The following is a 17,376-nucleotide window of genomic DNA, read 5'->3' on the forward strand; positions in this document are numbered from 1 at the left end:
AAAGTCCTACCATATGCATAAAAAAAAAGTTATAAAAGAATTGTTTTCAAGAGCTGTGAATTGCCAGTTCAAGTTCCTGGAATACCTACTCTGAAACGTCAGCAAGGTATTTTAAACTGCACTCTTGTTATGACTGAATGCTCCAGTAAAATACCTGATTAGGGATTATGCTACAAGATGGAAAAAAAAGTTCCAAATAGGCCAAGAAGAGTAACAATAACATTAATATAGCTCTCCAATAAGAGTAATGGAACGCTACTACAAAATAAGATGTGTAATTTTGGATGTGATGGATCAACAGGAGTGTTGTAGTTAAAAGACAGGAAATAATTATTCCACTCAGACTATTAAGACTTCAGTATATCTAAACTTACAAAAAAAGATGTTCTGGATAATACACTTTGGACTCTTCAGTTCTTATTTAATCTTTTTAAGATGTCTAAAAATTATTTTGAGGTTTAGGAAAAAATAACCTTTGAGCATCACCGCAAAAGCAAAATTTAATTTTACTTCTTTCTAGCCAAGCAAACTTGTAACTTAACATTTTTATTAGTTCAAGCTGGCATTTACTTAACACCAAAGTGCCAGGTAAAGCTGCACAGATATCACTGCTGTCAGCTACAAGCAAAGAGCTGCACCCAGCCTTCCCTCCCTTTTTCACGTGTCAGTCACCACAAGGTCTCATGAGGTCCTAGTCCTACAAGCAACACCTGGATAACTGGGAATGCCAGAATTTTGATCACGACCAACTTCACATAATCTTTTTAAATTACAACTAATAAATAACCTTATCTTTAAATTAATAAATGCCCATGTTTCTTCTAACACAGATTTCAACACATTACAGGAAGAACCAGTGCTGCTGAAATTAAAAACCAGGCCAACTTTCCTCTTAAGAATATTCTGATTTAAAGGGAATAAAATGGCAAGAACCTGCTAGTTAACAAAAAAGTGGATGAGAAAATATGTTTAAAATTTCACTGTAGACAGACTACTATAGAATTTAATATTTTTAGAGCATAGCCTAGTAAAGTTTTAAATATGACTTGGTTTAGAATTAGCCAAATTTCCTAAAAAGATATACCCATTAGAAACAGAGACATAAAGTTCATAAAACAAATACTGTTTCAAAATAACTTTTCTAAATTATGCTTAAGCACCTGATTTAATCAAACCCAATCAAATTTGAGATTATAGCAATTAAATTAAAAAGGGCACTTAGTATTATATGAGTATGAAAAGCACGTGCAGTTGTACCAGTCAGAATCAAAAGTCGTGTTGACTAGCACTTCTGAAAAGCTACATCAAATATAGCCTTACTGTTCTTCTGCAGGCAGTCCCAAAAGTCAAGAGCTGTCATGAATTGGCAAAAATTCACAAATAGACAAAACATTTAAGGCAACCCGTTAAAGCAATCACTACGTAATTTATACCATCCATAAATCAGGTAGAAACATATTCGGCATTCCAGCTAAAACAGCAACCCAGAAATTTTAAGATTCTCAAGATTTAAGTCCTTGAAGCTTCTTAACTGCTTAAGAGAAAAAAAGACAAAAAAACCCCCCAAAAAAACAACAAACAAACAAGACAGTAAAAGATGACGCATTAATTCCTTATATTCTCCATTTTTGTCCCATGTGAAAAATATTATTTTATCTTCTACATAATCTCAAGCTCTCCTTCAGCAGCCTTCCTGTATGTAAACCTCTTGTCTAGTACTTTCTCCAGGTACACTCCTTCCCCAGTCTCCGCTACATACTACCACATCTCAGCCTCATTCCTCACCCTCCAGTAATCAGGCAGCCCAGCCCCTGCAGCAGGTCAGGGCTAAGCAAGGTTAAACATACTGAACATAGCAGCTTCTCAGGCCAAAATTATGGAAGTCCCTGGGAAACAAGTTACTGCCACTCGAGGCAAAGTTCTCGACACCACTGGTGTGGGGCATGCCTAGTCTGGGGCTGACTTTCTTGGGACTTGCAACAGTTAACCGAATTGAATAAACAGTCACTGAAGATGCACACAATCTAACTTCAAAGTCTACAGTTTGGCTAAATTAAGATCCAGAATCTTGATAAAAGAATGTTTAAAACATGAGAAAAGGGGATGTGGTTTGTCCTTGCTTCAGTCTTGGAAACTCATGTTGGAACAGGCAATTCAGCACGAAAAATGTCAGCCTTTAGTTGAATTTCAGCAAGATAAGTAAATGTCTGACAAAGGAAAACCTTGACCAATCATTGTATGTACTATTCTGTTAACAAAAGTTATAGCTTCATTCAATAGTCTCTGCACATGAAATTCAATCTTATCCATAACAGAATGAGACATGTTATGAAGAAGGAAGAATTAGTAGTAAACCAGTAAAATTTTTGCATTTTTAAAGTAATTATTGAAATTGCATTAATTACACAACAAAACATATAGTTTACTGAAGTCATTAATTTGTAAACAATATGAAGCTTTTGAGAAAAAGTTACTTTCTGTCATAAAGGTGAAATCTATTGAATGTATTTAGGTAAAATTTTAAGTCTTCATTCATTTTAACAATATACTGACAACTCACACAATACTTCATTAGAGAAAGAAATCAGCTGAAACAACTCTGTGGAATAAGCATGGCTCTTTGTGAATACCGCAGTTGTTGTTATACTTAACAACACATTTTCTATTCAACAGAAGCTTAACAGTGAAACAGAACATGAGCTTTAGGGGAGCTGGGAGCACTTAGAAGAGCACAAAAGGAAAGTCTGCCCAGGAAAAGAACTACTCAGTCAAACCACTTTTTATAGTCCCTCATCTGTCTCTTTACTTTGAAAATACTTTCCAAGTACAAGGATAGATTCAAAGTTCCATTTTCTGATGAACGTACTCTTCAAAAAGGATGCACTCCTCTTAAAGAGGGCAGTCAACTATCAAAGACAAACCAAACACAATTTAAAGACATCAATTAGTCCTGAAAAACAAGTGCTATAGCATTACCAAAACCCAGAACATATCTGGTAAGTGATGTTGAATCAACTGCAGTTATGAGACATATTTGCCATTGAGGACCCCAAGCCATCAAGGTTGCATGTATTTGAACAGGCTGCCAATGCCTTCAAACTCTGCAGTGGGCGCCAAAGAAACACCACTCACACCACCAAGCTCGCTCTAACCATGACGGAACAACAATTCAAAAGGCAACTCTGATGGTTTAGATAGTATTCCTCCGAGTAGGCCTGTTCATCCACTTGAGTACCCGACTTAGTGTACATATGTATGAAATAATCATTTATTAAATAATGAAAATGGAAGGACATCATCATCATACTAGAGCTAGGAAATAAAACAAAAATAAAACCATATAAATTTGAACCTGACTACTCTAAATAACCTACTAAAAAATTATGTCCTGAAGAACTCCTGTTCTAAAGAAGTGGAAGTAAAATACTGGACTTAATGAGAATTACGAGCATACCTTGTAAAGAAGTGTGAAGAGCACAATATGCAAGGTTTTACAGTGTAAAAGCTTTATGAGACCTTTGTAACTTGGGTGTAGTGGTGTTCTCTTCTTGTAAGGAGGCCATGGGTTCCCAGGGAATTTACCACTTTGCTTTAAACTGTTGAAGCAAATGAGACTTACGTTAAACACTACAATAATGTAGACAACTGCCATTGTTACAGATAACTATCCTGCATGCTTTTCATTTAGAACAACTTTAGAATTGATAAGTATATCTAAGCCATTTAATTTATTTAAGTAGCATTCAAAAAAATTGGACTGTATACACAAACTGAATCCAGTCTTATTTTTCTGTGGATTACCACTGATTTAAATAACATTTATTTAGATAAATGAATTTATAATTACTGCTATGAATTTAAGAATTCCATTTTCATTCTAAGAGGTACATAGCAAACTTTTCATTGCACTCAAATCCACATATTACTTAGATATCCAACATAAAATCTCACACCTGTATGAATGAATTACAGGCAACACTAGATATACTTAGCTATAGTTGGCAGTACCAGTGCTATCATATCTATGAACTTAAAAATTAAGTATTAAATTCAACACGGACCCACATTTCTAATAATGACCTGGAACTCAGTGCAGCAGACAATGCAATTACTTTATAGAATACTACCTTGCTCAAAATCACTTACATTATACATTTATGATGACCCTTTGGTTGAATGGAATGGTCACAGGGGCAGGGGATTATTTCACTAAGTCTATTATAAGGGGGTTTTAACTTGATTTTTACTCCCAAGGTGTGAAATAAAAGACAACCAAATCAAATTAGCTGAAATAAGAATCTGTAAAGGTAAGAAGCTGTAAGGGATGAAATGTTAAGGGACAGAATTAAGATCAAATCATCTTGTTTCTCAGAACTTAAAACCACAAGTGTTTTTTTCCTGTATTTAAATCAGAATTTAATTCACCCATGGTTTCTGTAATGAGTGAATACGTAGAAAAACCCACATTGTCTTCAATATAATTTCAAAATACAGAACACTAATACTGTGATTCATGTGCCTAAATGTAAAATAAATATAGATAAGGCTGCTTTAAGTAATTTGTTACTGATATATAAACACTAACTTTTGATTAAACATTTCATCTGTAATGACATTTGTCCATGGCACTTCAGATGCATTTTTAAACATTCACAGAAGAGTAATAGACTAAGGTAACCAAAACCCTGATACTGCCTGTAAATTTATATAAACTATTTAATCAAGGGCAAATCTGGGGCCTGATAACATCAATAACATGATTAGCATTGCCAGACACTGAAAACAAAAAAATTATTGTGCCATGAACAAAAATATGATTTGCATTTCTAAAAATTATTTAACTTACAATGCTGTATATCTGTCCATTGCAGACTGCACATCTCTACGGTAAACCGTTCGAAGTATTACCATGACAGGGTCAAATTCCTTATCCCAAACTTCAGCTGTTGTTTAAAAGAAGTCACACATTAAAATTATCTTTAAAGACCTTACAACTTATTTTAGATTCTCTTTTTAACTAGATTTAATTATGTAATTGTCTAGTACTTTTTTTGTGAAGTGCAGTACTTTTTACTAAGTCTTACCAATAATACTTACTATACTAATAAATAGTACTACTTACCAAGGTATCAAAATTTCACCAAAAATATTTTCTTTGTTCCAAAACAAAAAATTAACAATGCAGATCTTTTCTATTAACAAGCTTTATTTCAGGTTCTTCTAGCTTTCTTTTCTTTTACAGAATGATTTACAATATGGGATAAAAGATAAAAAGAAAAATCATTCATTTCTGATAAAATAGCAGTTGTAACACATGCTGAGGAAGGTTTTTAAAAAAATTCCAAATTATTTTTTTAAATATCTAAGTAAATTTTTTTATCCAATTGTAAATATACAAAGGCAGCCCAAAAATCACTTTTCCATATGCATCTTGTTTTGCTCCTTTTAATTTCCAAGTACATGTAAAAAAGGTTTACATTATTTTTCACTTGGTACGTGATAAGCACAAGCCTTCTTGAAAACAGGAAATAATGACTGCAGCGCGGTTAGCGGGTAGGTGATATTTAATGACTAAGTGCGATCAGCCAATTGACTACAACTATTTTTTGTTCAGACTTGAAAATTACTAAGTTTCTTATCAAGTAACATTTGTGATCAATCCTTTACAAACATGCCTTATTTTTTTAATAATTTATATCTATGACTTATTTTGGCATTAAAATCTTAGTTATCTCTGTTTAATTTAGTAGCTCTAAAGTAACATCCAGAGTGGCTTTTCAGAACAATCACAAATAGAAGAGTTTAAACATACTACAAAAAATAAATTAAAAAAATAATTTAAAAATCCCATTTAACTGCTACTATTCTTAAAAAACAAAAGTAAGTTTCCAACCTAAAGCCAAATGAAGATGTTCATTCTGTTAATTGTTTGGAAGTATTCAGCTCTTGTAACACAATAATATGAAGGCAAGATTCAATGGCTCCATCAAAGGAAGAGGAAACCCAGCGGATACAGAATATTAGCTCCACCACCAGGCATAACACAACACAAGCACTTACAACATTCTTTAAAGTTTTCCCAGGCAAAGGTAGGCAGCTTTACCATGCTTCTGAGATTAACTTCCCCCAGGTGGGAAGACAAGTGATCTATACACCTATTAACCCCTGCTAATGTTAACAGTTCTACAGATACCCTCATATACTTCTGAGAGAGATCACAGCATTGTTTCCATTATGTATGAAATATGATCAAATTTAGCTAGTGAAAAATCCATTCTTTCTGGACAGAGTTTACTACTGCAGCCTAAAACACGGACCAAGCTTGTTTGGGCTGCTAGCACAATGAGGAAAAAGGACTAAAGTGAGGAAGCCATACAGGGAGTATCAGAAATGCACACAGAGCTCATCTTCAGCACACAGAGAACCACAAGAACTATGTCCTGGTTTTGGAAGTTCGTCTGTTTCTTTGGAGTTTTTTAAACTAAATGTAAAGCAAAATCTGAAGTTTCTGCATTCATGAAATAGACCTTTTTCCCCCTAAATTTAGGGACACAAGGGATTAGGGTGAATGGATCTCAACATGACTTGCTTAAACTGTGACAGGCCACAAACTACAATTCTTATAAGCAACTGGAATCTCACCACTCTTTTTGAGACCCTATAAAGTCTTATAAAGATTATAAACACTTTAAAAAGGCTATAGTACATCAGAAAACCATGCTGACTTCTATTCCTACAGAAGCTTCTTCAGTTTTTTATTACTTTAAGAAAAAGGGATTCTGCACAGCGTTACAAATTACTTCAGTATTCACTGTTATGAGATACTGAAATCTTTAAGATAAACAAAATCACAGAATCACCTAGGTTGAAAAAGACCTTGAAGATCACCTAGTTCAACCCTTAACCTAACATTGACAGTTCTCAACTATACCATATCCCTAAGTGCTATGTCAACAATCTATACCAGAGGTAAACTACGTTAAAAAAAAAAAAAAAAAACACAAACAAAAAACCCCCCAAACCATTATCATCTAGCATCAGATCACCTAAAGTGTTATAATTAAAAATACTGTAATCCATCTTTATTTTAACTTCACACTGTGTTATGAAAAGACTAGTATGTCACAAGTTCCAGAAACCAGGAAATGCAGTTTACATAATATTAAAATGAAGCTATTTTAAATACATAGGTGTTAAGATGCTTAATTACCAGAACGAATCAATTCCCAAAACTCTGGCTTCACAAAATTACTTCACTGGCTGTTAATTTGTATAGAGGAACTTCAGTGACTTATCAACCTCCCAGTACAAAAACTGGCAAACAAGTTAGTACAGTATTAGTTCCTACTTTAACAACAACCACCAAAAAATTCACAGAACAACACAGCCCAAAACCAAATGGTTTCAAAACCGGCAGACTCCAACCCTGACAGTTCTCAAGGGAGGTATATGGGGGAAGAAGGAGTTAACACCTCTTCAGTTTTGCCTGAGCTGAAGCACAACCATAGCACATGGAGTATTTCAAATTCCTACAGGCTTATCTGCTCCGTGGCAGGAAACAGTAATGGAACACTGAGTTCTTAAATTCTTGCTCTCCTTTGATATATCAACACTGTGTGGAGTCCAATTTAGATGACAAGCTCGTCAGGGCAAGAAACTTGTAATTTTTGCACTGTATGCATTGTAGAATTATAGAAAAATATTCTACAATCAGTCTAGCCTGAACTTTATTCTTAGACCCTCACTGTTCATTGGAAAAAATGTTACAGGCTAATAAGACAGTTAAGCAATATAAAAGAAAGAATTATGCATCATGGCATCTTTAATAATCAAAATGTGAAGAAGTTCAAAGAAAGTATCTTTGCATCTGACACTTCACTAGTGCAAAAAGTTCTAAACTCTACTGAACACACATCAGATTTTTAAAAAAATCACTTGAATGATTAAGCATCCAGATCAGTGAAATACAAGTAACAATTCTTCAGTTATGCATTTTCTCCTTGCTTTCCAAAGATACCTGATTAATATGAGAAGCTCATTTTCACTCTAGATGTAAATGCATTTATTAAAAATCTTTAGCAATGCTCTTAAATATAAGCAACCTACAATAATGAAAAAGTCAAACAAGTTTTATGGGGTTTTAGTGGTGGTGGTTTGTGGTTGAGTTTTTGGCAGGGGGGAGGGTGGGGTGGAGTGGACTTTCTATCATTATTTCATGGGTTGGTTGGTTTGTTGTTTTGTTTTTTTTTTTTAAGAAAAAGCCTCTGGTTAAGCATCTTACCACTGAATATGTTATAAGGAGACACCAATTACCATACCTTTAGGCGTATACATTCCTTGTTGCATGGAACCTCCAGGTTCAAAAACAGGAGCTTTAAAATCAGCAACTGCTGATAAGACTGATTCAAAGCTTAAGCTTCCCGGAATAATACCACTTTTCGGATTGGGGTTTTCTGGAATGTAATGTTTGTGTTAAGGAAAGTAAAGTTAACTTAGTTGCAGGACACAGCATTTTACTTCCTTCTTGACATTTTCAGAGGCTACATTTTGGCAGTGCTCTGTGTTTACCACAAGAGGTCTGTACGCTCCAGCTGCTATGGAACAGTAATATCACTTAAGTGGAATCAAAGCCTCCTAGCCAGGACATTAAACTTTTTAAAGCAAGCCAACTGATACATGCTTGGCGTGAGAGAAATTTTATTTGAGAAAATAAATGATAAATAAAAACTACTATCTGTAGTGTATGTAAAGATTCAGTACTTGCCTTTATTTACTAATACTGGCTCTCCTCATAAACTGTAAATGCAAAATATTCTTACTAAGTGCAGAAAAAGCAGTAACTAGCTTGGGATCCACACACAGTAAGTAATTCTCCATCTTGGATTGGCTGTTTCTCATTTTTGGTACCGATACGTAATTGACCTACTGACATTACCCCAAATCACAAGTAGCAATGACAAATACAGAAATTTCTGCTTAGTGATAAGTGATTGCTTGTATAAATGATTAACTTAACCTTACACAGTTAAATGATTCACTTATTTTACATACTTAAAGTGACTGAAATACTAGGTTACATTGTAATAATTAATAATTCTTATCACATATTTGTAACTCACAATCTCCTTCTTTCCTATCTTTATAAACTTCTAATATTTTTGCTCAATGCCTACCCCTGGATTGCAAGCTCTTTTGGGTGATCACCACAAGCCGTCTCATTTGCCTACACAGCTTAATCCACTGATAGCAGTAAAACCAGCATATTTGTATTCGGGACATGAACCATATCACTGCGCAAAGACTTCCTAGAGTTTGCTATTCTTCAAGACACTTTCCCCCATACCACATGCATTTCACAGCACCATTCAGAACTGCTATTATTTGAATTTCCAGCTGTTGATAGCAAAAGCCAATACAGCATAGAATGGCTTCTTCTTATACTGGCATAAAACTAGCAATAATCAAAGGCTCAAATCCAGACAAAGGTGACGCTTGGTTAAACTTTCTACAACATCCCTGGAAAACAGACTTTTCACCTCACACCTGAAAGACTTTTGTAGTGTTAAAAAATAACAAAAAGTCAGTTAAGCATTTTGTATCAAAACTGATTTAAAACTATTACAAAGTACTGCATATTTTGTAAGAAAAAACAAAGCTGGAGAAAATGCCTTTGTGATAAGTATATGAAAACACACCTTTACTCAATTTGTTGTAATTACATAAACTGAAAACATGTTCAAGCTCCAAAATCCCACTACTATCCAGGTACCTGTCATTCCCATTCATGCGTATAAGTTAATATATTCCAAGGATATGAGATCCAATAGTGAACTGTGTGTCCTGTCATTCATACAGAGTTGGGCTACCATTTCTGCTCTGAGGATCTCATCATCTGTCATTCCTAGAACAATAGAATTTAAAAAGCCGTTAAAATAGCATGCTTTTAAAACACACATTCAGCATACATTTGTCACTACAACCAAGCTAAACTTGATACAAACATTAAGTAATTATACAATACTATAAAACAGAGCAAAAAGGGGGGGGGCGGGATAGGGCACACAAATGTTATGAGATACAATCTCAATCAGAAAAGACAGGTACAAACTAAAAGTGCTGCCTTTCTGGAAAAGATACAGAATCTTAATGAGATCACATACACAATTCAGGCACTTCCATTAAAGCTATTTTTCTCCATTTCTACATATTATTATTTGTAATTCATAAGGGATTAAAATTCAGTAACTGGTGAAAATGAAACCAAGCTTTGAATGCTTTAAGTTACTACATGACTAATCAGCTTTGTTACCTACTAAACACTGAATATAAAGGAACAGACATGTTATTTACATACAAGTACTCCCAAAGGCAGTGATTCTTACCTAAATGTAAACGAAGACTTAACAGAAGGACCAAAAATGTTAAGGCTCCTTCCAACATGGACCTTTCATGCTCTGAATCAAGAACTGTATTTTGGTGCTGTGACGCCATCGTTAACAGGTCTACCACCTTAAATCTACATAGCAAAGAGTAAAGTCAGAAACATAATTTTCCAACATTAAAACACCAATGTGTAGTGTACTGATAAACTCAGGATAGCATTCACAAGAACTCAAAATGAATACAAAATTAAACGCATATAATGCAGTAATATGCAAACATACATGAAAATCTTCTTAAATTTGGATTTTTATTTAACTAACATGGAATGCACTACAGTGATATTTACTCCACATGAAAACACCTTACATTTATGAACATATAAAAAGCTAATGCCAATTAAACTGTTTTCAAGCCTTGATTTTATTCTATCCAGAAAAGCAGATATCCTTTCTGTGTGTCTTGCTATTGCAGTTCTATTTATCTACTTCTTCAGTCTACCATATCCTGAAAGCTTGCATATGACCATTTGCAAAACTTAAAAAAACCTCAAGATGCTCAGAACATAAATGTCTGAAGCTTCACAAGCACTGTAATTCAAAAGCCAATCCTGTATAAACTCAAGGATATATCTTGAGATACCTATTCCGGTTGAATAGGTGTTAGTTTTGGCTTAGCAGAGTTGTACCACTGAAGACGTATATCAGATATGTGCCTCTCACATGGCATAAATTAGTCAACAGTTAGCACAACGCCGAACAAGAGCATTCATCTTTTAACCCTACCTTTCAAAAACAGATGAAATAAAATAATCTGGGTCCAGCCTAGAAGCACAGACCTGTGGAAATAGAATAAATTCATATGATTCAGTAATTTGTTGGTAAACAAGCACTGGTTTGGCTTCTCAGAAAACATAACTTACTTGCAGGAGATAAATGTCAGGATCAATCATTGAATTGCAGAAGTGAGACTGTACATAAGTCATGGCCTGTCCTTTAATTTGTAGGCCATTTCTAACCCACATGTTGCTGTGAATTTCAGAAAGACTTGCCTGTTCAGGGGAAAATAAATAAATAAATAAATAAATTTACAAACATCTCAGGGATATTCAGCTATCCAGTTCAACATTAGCAGATCATCAATACCTTATCACACATACAGATACATACACACTACACATTTAAATAAGTACAAACAGTATATTTCTCTATACTTCTAGCGAGTTAGGGATGGAAGGGAACCACAGCAAGTTTATGAAACAGATACCATACTTCCATATGAGAGCATATTTCAGACAATAAAAGTCAATGAAATGATTTATCTATGTATTTATTAAAATATTGAAAAGTACTCCAAAGATGAAGGCATCACGGTTAAAATGAAGTTAGATACAAAAGCAGCGATTACAAATACTGTTCACTACCACTTACATACAAATAAATACAAATTTGTAAATAAAGAAAATGTTGCAGGATGCACCTATTCTTGAACTCATTCTCAATTTAAAATACGAAATTTTCAGATTTGGGTTTCTTCTCAACTTGTGCTCCATTGGTAGCTATTCCACGAACATGCAATTCCATGTTTTCAAAGGGCTGGTTCCTCCTACCCTTTTGAAAGTGCTATAGTGAATATTATTCTCATACTTCTCAGAGTATAATTAATGCCACATATTTTAATTTTGGAAATAGGAAGGGGGAAAAAAAAAAGAGTTTATCCTAACTACTCAGTACATTCTAGTTATTATTGTCACATATTGCTTATTTTCATATTCCACAATTAAGACATACTCCCCCTTGTTAAATACTTCTGAAATTATTTAGATGACTGGGGTTAAAAGAATCAGACAGTAACTTTTTTTAATTGTATATCTCTACATCTGCATCAAAATCCTAAATCTGCCCATACCTGAATCTGAAGTGGGTGAATCATTAGTTTCATCAGCATCTCCTGATCTGGCAAGATAGTATCCAGATCTAGTTCTTGGCATTTGACAGCCTAGAAACAAAGCAAGCACACACTGTACTGAACAATCACACTCAACAGGGAATTTCCATCTTCTGTATGACTAAAACATGTGCTTACCTTACTTAAAAACATGGCAAAGTAACGGTGCAGTGGCAAATGAAAAGTAACTTGGTTAGGAGCTGGCTGAAAATAAAATGAAGGTATTTTAATATCATAAATTTTAAAAAGCAAACCTACAAATGTCTTTGTCACACCCACAAAGAACCGTATCTTGCATGTCTTCATTCGATGGATTTAATTTCCACTAACTTAGTGTTACTTCATTCCCCTGCACTTTCCAATGATTCAGACTGCTGTAGTTAATCTCTTACTAAGCCTCCAGTAGCTAATGACACTCGGAATTGATTGAAAGTCTCACTTGCTAAGGTGGTAAAGCTGCTCCCCACTACCATATCAGAAGAGGACATCAGCGAACAGTAGTACATTAACGGCACTGCTTTTAAGACTCACACAGTTTAAGATTGCACCAGCAAATCTAAATCATCAGGAGTCTGCAAATAAAGGATTTTAGGACTTAACATTCCAACTATTATCTACAAACTCCAATTTCAGCAAGGTAATCCTTTTTTCCATCAGTACTTACAACAATGAATTAACGGGGTGGGGGGTGTGGCTGGAGGGTAAGTGTATCACCTTTGAAGTTTAATCAGATTTTCACAGTACTTCGCTTAAATTCGCTACAGGTATTTACCTCATCTACAAAGTTGATAGCATCAAACCAGTCCTGAAGTGCTTCAAGGCAGTATCTGACAACATTTCGTGTGTATTCCTGTGTTTCCTGCAGTAACAGAAACCAGTGTACTACACGAGCCAACACAGTTTTAAGTGTCACTGTTTTCCTACTACAAATAAATATTATTATTTCAATAATATTGTTACAACACATAATTTATACCTTTATCACATGGAAATCAGAAAGTATTAGGATGGTTTAATTGTTACTCAAAAGATGATAATTTAAATGGTGAGAATTAAGGTACCTTCAGAATGGTCAGCTGGTCCTAGTACCTACTGTTGCTTAATTTATCTATTTACCAAAAACTTAGAGATGTAAGTGTAAAAAAAAAAAAAAAAAAAAAAAAATCCATGCAATCAAAAGGAATGGCTAATATCCTCTAAGTTTTAGCTTTGGAAATGTCCTTATAGTTTGCTAACACAATTCACTTGAAATGCAATTATAACACAATACTGCATAATTTTAAGAATAAGCAAACCTTGCTATGATTTTATGATATAACTCTATAAAAATGCCCTAAAACTATAATTTATTTCAGATTAAATCATGCATTTCAAGACTAGAGCTGTACATTGCCCTCCAGGAGCAAAGCAGTGATATATAAAGGAGGGGAGCTAAACCAAATTGTTCTGTGATCAACAGAACTAAAGCCTCATTTCTTGACAGACTTTTCCTTTAATCTTCCCTTCCCCCTAAACACAGATTCCAGACCTGCCTCACACTCAGGACATCTGTGGAAAAGCTAGCAGCGCTCTGGCCAGCCAGAAGCTGTGCAAGTGCTGACTGGCTCTGACACCTTTCCTCACCAGGAAACACAACAGCCCACTCTCACCCTGCTGCTCCACCCTCCACAGTGGCCAGGCTCCGCTGCCTTTCCCTCTCCTGTGGGACACAAGCGGGAAGCACTTCTCACCCATCACGTTTCACTAAACAAGTACAACTAAGCTGTGAGATTTCTAAAACTCTTTCAGATTTGTTGAGGATGACTAAAGGGCTCAAACATGGGTGTGAAAATATGACTGATAACGCCGACAGGCAGAGCAAGGAATCATACAGGCCTTAAACAAAAGGCAGACCTTCCCATCCCTAAACTAAAAAGAAAGGAATACTTCAAAAAGACGTAAGTGGTAATTCAGTTTTCAAAATATAATTTAGATTCATAAATTGATATATTCAAAATGTATCAGTATCATTTACATCACAACTGCCTAATTTAAACTTTTAAAATTGCAGGGTATGTTCATGCACATTTTTTCAGTGCACGGTTCAATTCAGGTATTACTGTCTTGTGGACATTATTACATAACTGAACAAGCTAATTTCAAAGATAAGTATTTCATAAAAAATAACTCATAAAAAGTTTTTTCACATGTTAAATATTTCTATAAACTGATGGATTCGAATTCTACTATAACTTAATATAATCTACAGTCTAGCAAATATTAACAACTCTTTGATCTAGTTAGGAGCCCACGAGGTATCAGAATCTAAGAGGCTTTCACCTCAAGTTGTCAGGAAAACACAGAAACATAAATTACTCCATCCCCCATCATAATGAAGTGTCTATTTGCAGACACAATCAACATTACAATCACATGAGGGACAACATATGTATCTCCTTTCCCACAGAATGATTCAGAGACATTTATCAAGTTCTTCATATGGAATGACTGTACACATCCTGAACTTGTAGTCCCAGTTCTGGAGACAATAAATTAGATAAAAGCATGATTCCTATACTACACACAGAATCCAAGTTCATCACAATTTTATATATTTGGTAGACAAAACCAGCAAAACCCAAGTTCCTTTCAAACACAAAGCAGACAGATCTTTCAGATTTGAAAACTCTAGAAAAAAAAATCAGGAATAAACCCAAGAATAACAACTGAGAAAACATTTAGTCTTACCCTAACTTTGCAGTGTGACAGAAGACCCCACATTGGCTGGGCACAGGCTTCCAGCTCAGCAGCAAATGCAGCATAGTATGTCTGCGATTCAAACTCCACATGCTCATTTAATTCTCGTTTATTTAAATTCATACCTTCAAAGATTTAAGCAGAGTTAAGACCATCAAATACTAAACTAAGTTCAATGCAGTATTTTTAGTGTTATGCATTCACACACCTATTAAAACAAAAAGCACAAAGTGTAACAATGTATTTTATCTAGGAGTGGAATAATAAATAAAGTACCAGAACAGGCATGAAAGTTTGAACAGAAATAGAGCAGAAAAGAACAATATCTCTAGGCTGACTAGTAACTGCAGTCCTGCTGTTCAGGTGACATTAACATGGACAGAAGCCCTTCTGCTTTGAACCTCACTTAGTGAGAACATTTGGATGGAAAAGATTTGGTCCTCTTTCTAGGCAGAACATTTATTAGTACTGGAAAGTTCACAAAATTTAAAGATTTCCTTAAATAATAGTTTCTTCACAGCAACACTTTAGAAAGAGATGCAGACTTATCAGATTAATTTACCCAATATTTAAATTTAGAACTTCACCAGTAAAACACTTCTAGCACAAGTTATGATCTGTACTTTAAATACAACCTGAGAATTTTGGCACCATGAATCTCAGTTAAGTGTGATGAAATTGCTCTTCAACTAGTCCACACAAGACAAAGATCCCTTAGATCATTTTCAAATCTACTTGTTTTCTAGACTATACCGTTCCCTTCCAGGAATACAAACTTATGAGACTATTAACGAATTAAATAATTACATACAGCAGGGTAAGGATTTTGCTACTGCAAACATTAAGCTGTCTTAACATTCTTGGATTAGTACCGATTATAAAATTCACGTACCTTGAAAGAATGATACAAAATTCATCCATGTCACCAAAAGACCATGATCTTCCAAAAATTTCTTTGCCACACTTTGGTGTGAGAGTATGTTTATAAAATCACTAACCAGAGGCCAGTATGTATTATTCTTCAGTAGTGCTTCCCCACAATTCACCACAACATGTAAACTATTTTCTTCATCTTGATTTAAAAAAGAAAAAAAAAAAAGGTTAAAAAAGTAATATTTTTTTCTTCTTGTAATTTTTAAATAAAGTTACAAGATAATGCAAAATAAAAATTAGTGTTTACTGTAATATCGTGATCGCACACAGAGAGAAACCTGCAGAAAAGAACAACAGTTATTTTGTGGTACCTGAGGCTGTTTTCTCATCACAGACTCATCAAGATAGATCCCACTCAACAGGAGACAAATGCTTTGAACAACACTGAAATCTTTGAAAAGCGGTGCATTAGTAAAACCATCATAGTTATGCCTTTTTTTGAATATTATTGAGAAGTATAAAAAGACCAAACAATACAATTTCTATTATGAACATCTGAAATCTACTTTGAATTCAACACGCTTCTAGTGAGCAAGCTACCTTACATCATGCAAACAGGAATCTGCTGATCAAAACCTACACTGGCATGTTGAGTCTGAGAAGGACAGAGGAGAAAAGCTTTTCCACTCTGAATCTGGTACAGAGAGAGGGTTTAGGCAGCCTTCCCGAGACTAAGGCTGGAGAAGAAATCGAGGTGGATGGGTGGGGGTGAGGGGAATACCTTCCATCACTCATCTGTCAGTTGCTATTCTAGTTCAAATGAACAGAAGAAAGAAAACCTTGCATCTGATCATCAGCCTCATGGATGGCTCCTGTCCATTTCAAATGCATTGAAGGACCTTTGTAGTCATCCTTTACACAGTGAAAGGGTCATAAACAGTACAGCACAGACATAGCTAAAAAAACCACAGGTATTAAGAGACTCCAGTGTTCATTTGATAAGGCATGCTAATCTGGAGTGATTCCCTTTGTTATATATGTAAACCTTTTTCCTCCCCTTTGTTGTAACTACTGAAGAAAATACTTTTTCTTTTTCCTCTGAGGTTGTTTATTTTGTGGATTTATTGGTACCAGGAAAAAAAATAACTTTCTTGCCTGTTATATCAACAGGTCCTCTAACTTGAAGTCATACAATGTTTTGATCTTGACAATTTGTATTTCCCAAGAACACAGCACAGTCAGAAAAATGAATCAGATTTAATCCTGAAAAATATGCTGCTTGAGTTGCACACAACTATGAACAGATACCTTCTTGATGCCATAATATAGAGCTCCATTTCTTAAGACTGACTCCTATCTATTACACTGAAGCACCAGTAGGAACAGAAAGCCTGAAGTGCTCTGTGGAGCTTCTCAAACTTCTCTGCCACAGTTGATCAA

At 34.8% G+C, this 17,376-nt stretch overlaps 1 protein-coding gene across 6 annotated transcripts in view; it reads right to left on the reverse strand.

The window, feature by feature from the left end:
* Positions 1 to 17,376, reverse strand: part of UBR3 (ubiquitin protein ligase E3 component n-recognin 3) — a 101,388-nt gene that overhangs the window by 63,480 nt on the left and 20,532 nt on the right. For all 6 annotated transcript variants that reach the window (XM_026852110.1, XM_026852106.1, XM_026852109.1 and 3 more), the window contains 12 exons: positions 15,956 to 16,135; positions 15,055 to 15,188; positions 13,100 to 13,186; positions 12,466 to 12,531; positions 12,289 to 12,378; positions 11,303 to 11,431; positions 11,166 to 11,218; positions 10,383 to 10,516; positions 9,816 to 9,901; positions 8,319 to 8,460; positions 4,847 to 4,943; positions 3,455 to 3,596 (listed from right to left, as the gene is read on the reverse strand). In XM_026852110.1, the coding sequence (XP_026707911.1) occupies positions 3,455 to 3,596; positions 4,847 to 4,943; positions 8,319 to 8,460; positions 9,816 to 9,901; positions 10,383 to 10,516; positions 11,166 to 11,218; positions 11,303 to 11,431; positions 12,289 to 12,378; positions 12,466 to 12,531; positions 13,100 to 13,186; positions 15,055 to 15,188; positions 15,956 to 16,135 (1,340 nt within the window). The remainder of the gene's footprint in view (positions 1 to 3,454; positions 3,597 to 4,846; positions 4,944 to 8,318; positions 8,461 to 9,815; positions 9,902 to 10,382; positions 10,517 to 11,165; positions 11,219 to 11,302; positions 11,432 to 12,288; positions 12,379 to 12,465; positions 12,532 to 13,099; positions 13,187 to 15,054; positions 15,189 to 15,955; positions 16,136 to 17,376) is intronic.

Source organism: Athene cunicularia, assembly GCF_003259725.1.
Source record: "Athene cunicularia isolate RWA chromosome 7 unlocalized genomic scaffold, athCun1 chr7_part1, whole genome shotgun sequence".
Taxonomy (NCBI): Eukaryota; Metazoa; Chordata; class Aves; order Strigiformes; family Strigidae; genus Athene; species Athene cunicularia.